At 52.9% G+C, this 4,710-nt stretch overlaps 1 protein-coding gene across 1 annotated transcript in view; it reads left to right on the top strand.

The window, feature by feature from the left end:
- UPB1 (beta-ureidopropionase 1) overlaps nucleotides 1–4,292 on the top strand; it is a 32,714-nt gene extending 28,422 nt beyond the window's left edge. The window contains exons 7-9 of the mRNA XM_017498138.2: nucleotides 1,072–1,153; nucleotides 2,654–2,696; nucleotides 3,978–4,292. Of these exons, the coding sequence (XP_017353627.1) occupies nucleotides 1,072–1,153; nucleotides 2,654–2,696; nucleotides 3,978–4,267 (415 nt within the window). The 3' untranslated portion in view covers nucleotides 4,268–4,292. The remainder of the gene's footprint in view (nucleotides 1–1,071; nucleotides 1,154–2,653; nucleotides 2,697–3,977) is intronic.
- Nucleotides 4,293–4,710: the final 418 nt, after the last annotated feature.

Here is a 4,710-nt window from a genome sequence, read left to right as displayed (position 1 = left end):
TTTTCCAGACTTGTGAATCCTCCTGAGAATTAGGCTTGTGACAAGCACCCACCCCCTCCACCTACTCCCTGGTTTAAACCAGGTGCCTGCTGACAGGAAGGAAGATTCCAGGGCATTTTGCTCCCAGTCACACAGTGTTTCTAAGTGGGCATTACTCCTGTCAGTCTGGAGTCTTAAAGATGTTCCTCAGACAAAAGATAATTAGTGATAAGAAGGCCCACTGACTTCCATGTCACATCTGGTGGGCCAGAGAAGGACAGGGTCTCTGGTTGAGGCTGTATCTCCCAGAGGAAGGCCCGCAGCTCAGCCGAGCCTGTGGGATGCCTCCCTCCTGGGCCACTTCTCCCCTGGTCAGTAAGAGAACCAGGGAGTCTTTACTTAGAGACTCAGGGTTCAGAAGAGGGAAATGGGAAATCACTGGGAAATGGACCAGCTTGGAGGAGTGATCCTACTGTAGAATCTGACCCCTTATCTTATTACCTAAGTTCCTTTCTTGGTTGCTGGCCCTGAAATCTCCCCCTTTGGAGATTGCCTTGCAAGGCAGCACAGAAAGGTAGGAGAGTTGGGATAGGGCAGGTAGTGCCCACGCTTAGCCCTCACAGGCCCTGCACAAGCCCTCCAGGCCCCCGGCTCCCTTCTGGCATTCACCAGGAGAGGTTCTGCCCAGCCCAGAAGGTGGGTTCCAGGAGAAGAGATGGAGGCGGGAAGTGGTGGTTATGGAACTCCTACCACGTGAAAGTTCACCTGCATGGTCATTCAGTCTACACAGTCTTCCTTTGAGGACCTTTCAGAAAAGGAAATGAGGATTTGATCCAGGGCTGCTAATTCTGGCAGAGCACAGCCACGTGGCTTCTGCCTGCAGCAGTCCCTTCCCAGAAGGGTGTTCAGGCCAGGGCAAGGGGCTGAAGACAGGCTGGCCTGCTTGCAGGTTTGGAGTGTGACCAGTGCGTCTTCTGGCTGTCCCCACCACTGGCCCAGGAAAGCCTGTAGCCAGGCTGAGCTCAGGGCTGAACATCGACTAAGTCTGGCCAGAAAGTCGGCAACCAGGTTCCTCTTGGTCCTCTCTTACAGCGAGTCCATGTGGCCCATTGAGGCCAGAAACGCAGCCATTGCCAATCACTGCTTCACCTGCGCCATCAATCGCGTGGGCACGGTAAGTCCCGAGGTCTGGCTGGGGAGAGGAGCCGCCACCTGGTGGCCCTGGTGGGGACACCCCATTCCCTCTGCACATGTGCCACAAATCCTAGGGTCCAGAAAGGGGCAAAACTGGCTTGGTCTGTTACGTTTCAGGATATCTCTGTCCTCCTATTTTTTCTGTTTTTGTGTTTGGCTGAAGCCATTTTGAAAAGATCTTTGATGTGGCAGTTCTCACCCGGTCACCTCCAAGTATCCAGTTTATTTTCCCCATTGGCCCCATTCCCTGAACAGTTCTGACTGCCAAACAGAATGCACTTACATAATCTCTTCCTCGTCCTTATTAATCAGATATCAGACTCTAATCAGAGAATCTGATCAGTCTGAGATAACCAATGTTCCACACCAAGTCGATCGATCTGACTTCTAACAGCATAAAGAAACCTGATATTTTTGGCTGGGTGCAGTGGCTCACACCTGTAATCCCAGCACTGTAGGAAGCCGAGGCTGGCAGATCACTTGAGGTCAGAAGTTTGAGACCAGCCTGTCCAACATGGCAAAACCCTGTCTCTACTAAAAATATAAAAATTAGCAGGGCAGGCTGGCATGTGCCTGTAATTCCAGCTACTCAAGAGGCTGAAGCATGAGAATTGCTTGAACGAGGAGGCAGAGGTCGAATAAGCCAGGATCATACCACTACACGAGTGAGACTCTGCCTCAAAAAAAAAAAGTCCAGTCGTGGTGGCTCACACCTGTAATCCCAGCACTTTGGGAGACTGAGGTGGGTGGATCACCTGAGGTCAGGGGTTCAGGACCAGCCTGGCCAACGTGGTGAAACCTTGCCTCTACTGAAAATACAAAAAAATAGCTGGGTGCGGTGTCAGGCGGTTGCTTAGGGAGGCTGAGGCAGGGGCATTGCTTGAACTGGGAAGTGGAGGTTGCAGTGAGCCAAGAGCGCGTCATTGCGCTCCAGCCTGGGCAACGTGAGCAAAACTCTGTCTCCGAATATAAATAAATAAATAATAAAAATAAATAAACCTGATGTTTTAGTTAGCCTGTGTAACCCCATCACAGGTTAATGTACAGTTTCCGTTAAGCTTTGGGGGAAATACTGAAAGCAGTGTGTGTACCCACACCCCCGCCCCTGGCCCACGGCCTTCACAGACCCAGGCCCAGGGTTTTAATTACTTCAGGTAAGCCAGCCTCAGTTGCCCACAGCCCTGAGAAACCAGTTTGTGCCCAGTGTCTGTCTTTTCTCTCAGATTATAAATTCCCCAAAGGCAACTTCCAGGTTTCTACCCTGCTTGTCAAATTCCCCCACTGGCCCAGGGGTAGCTGCTCAACATGGGTGTTTAATAAGCACTTAATTGCCTGGTGAGTACAGACCTTTCCAGCTCACCTTAACTGTTTCCTGGCTGACTCAGCTCTTGGCCTGACTGCCCTGCTGGCTGAGTGAGCTGGAATGAGTGTAGCAGTAGTGCCACCTATAGGTTCGCCTTACCACGGTCTTATTTCACAGGAGCACTTCACGAACGAGTTTACCTCCGGAGATGGAAAGAAAGGTATGTCCCCTGAATTTCCATGGTGGCTGCAGTTGAGGAGTGGGCCTTCCTCTCCCCTTCTCTGTCTGCTTCCTCCAGTCGGGATCTGCCACACAGATCATGTCTACACGCCTGGCACCTTGGAGGAGGCGCCAGCCCCTCTCTGCTTTATTGCCTGCAGCATGGGAATCAGCCTGCAGGTGGGGTGTGGATAGGCAGACCTGGGCTTGAGGACTGGGTTGGACTCCATCCATCCCCTGGGACTGGTGTGAAGATAGACCGAGAGGATGTCGGGGATCCTTTGTGAGCTCTCTGACAGGGAGAGGGGCTCTCATCCAGCCTGTAGACCTCTCTCCCCACTTTCCTTTATCCTTGTCCCCCCTTCCCCTGCCCAAACCAGCTGTACAGGTGCCCTAGGGCATTGGCATGGATGGCCCTGGGTTTCTAGAGTCCACAGCTTGTTTTGATCTGAGGGCATGGACCACCTCACCTCTGCTAAGAGCCCTAAAGATCGAAACAAAAGGTCTCTAAAAAAAAAAAAAACCAAAAAACCCTAAAGACTCCTTTCCCATGTTTCTGGCCAAGAATGAGGGAGGTAGGGACTGCCCCTTCCTCACCAAGGAGGTATCTGAACTAGCTCAGAGTATCCTCTAGAAAGCCGAAAGCGGCTGAGCAGATCCGTTTTCCAGGAAAACACTTCCTGAAAGGGTCCCAGATGCCCCTACTGCAGGCCCCAGACTTCTAGAGTCCCTGATGCTAGTTAACTTACTGCAAATAGACATGCAGAAGGGGCAGGAGAATGAACGTCCACTGGGTGCCTGCTGTGACTGGGCCATGCTAGGCCCTGCCCAGCCCCACCTGGTCCTTATGTGTGTGTGGGGTGGCTGCTAGGCCTCCCTGACTAGTGAGGGGACCAAGGCATGGAGGGAGGGTGAGGGTGACGCAGCAGGCAAGGCAGATGAAGGCAGAGCCTCTAGCTTACTGTGGGGGCCACAAAGGAAGCCCCCAGAGTGTGACTTTCTGATTTCCTTCGGCTGTGTGTGGGAGCAACACCTCTCAGAAGGGTGACATTTAGACATTTCCCCAGGGGCAAAGGGGAGCAGCATAAGGGGGGCATTGGCAGCAACTCGCTGGGCCTTCAGGCCTGAGGAGGGAGATAGGCCCTTTGGGCCTCAGCATTTGGCAGACACTGGGGAAGATGGCGTGGACCTTGTCCTGGGCCTGCCTCAAGGTGCCTGACCCGTTCGGAGTCCACAGTGCATCCACACAAGCTCACAGATGTGTTTCTTTGCTCCTCTAAAGCTCACAAAGACTTTGGCTACTTCTATGGCTCGAGCTACGTGGCAGCCCCTGATGGCAGCCGGACTCCTGGGCTGTCCCGTACCCAGGATGGACTGCTGGTTGCCAAGCTCGACCTAAACCTCTGCCAGCAGGTGAATGATGTCTGGAACTTCAAGGTAGGTCCCCAGGACCCCTGCTGTTACCTGCTCCTCTGCTTTGGCTCTCATCCTGCTCTCAGGGCTGGGAACTACTGTTGTGGGCTTGCCCACGGCAGCATGGGGTACCAGCTCCCACCCGAGGGCTCCGTGTGAGCTGAGGGCTGAGTCTCTGCCTCCTTGCTGGCTCCCGGGTGGAACAGTTAGGCCAAACAACGTACAGGCAGCAGGCTGCAATAAATTCTCCTCTCATCCGATTTAGGTTCTGGGTGCCTTCAGACAAATTAATCTCAATTTCATTTGTCCAGAGAATGGAATGGATTGGTTCCTCTAATCCTTTTTCCTTTCCAGGCATTTGCACTTATCACAAGATAAATGTGCATGTCTGGTTTTGCTTGTGGGCAGTCCCCACAGTCTAGGCCTTGAGGATAGTGGGAAATGGGTCATGCAGAGAAATGGAATCTAGGCCTGGCTCTGCCACACCCTTCCTCAGTCCCCTTAATTAAGCCCCTTCTGTCCCCAAGCCTTAGTACTCCCAGTTGTAAAATAAGGGGCTTAGCGAGAAGGTCCCATGCTGGCTTTGACACCTAATGCCCTGT

This window comes from Cebus imitator, unplaced genomic scaffold, assembly GCF_001604975.1.
Source record: "Cebus imitator isolate Cc_AM_T3 unplaced genomic scaffold, Cebus_imitator-1.0 Scaffold237, whole genome shotgun sequence".
NCBI classification, from domain to species: domain Eukaryota; kingdom Metazoa; phylum Chordata; class Mammalia; order Primates; family Cebidae; genus Cebus; species Cebus imitator.
The sequence above is the reverse complement of the archived record's forward strand: the minus strand, read 5'-3'. Positions and strand labels throughout refer to the sequence as shown.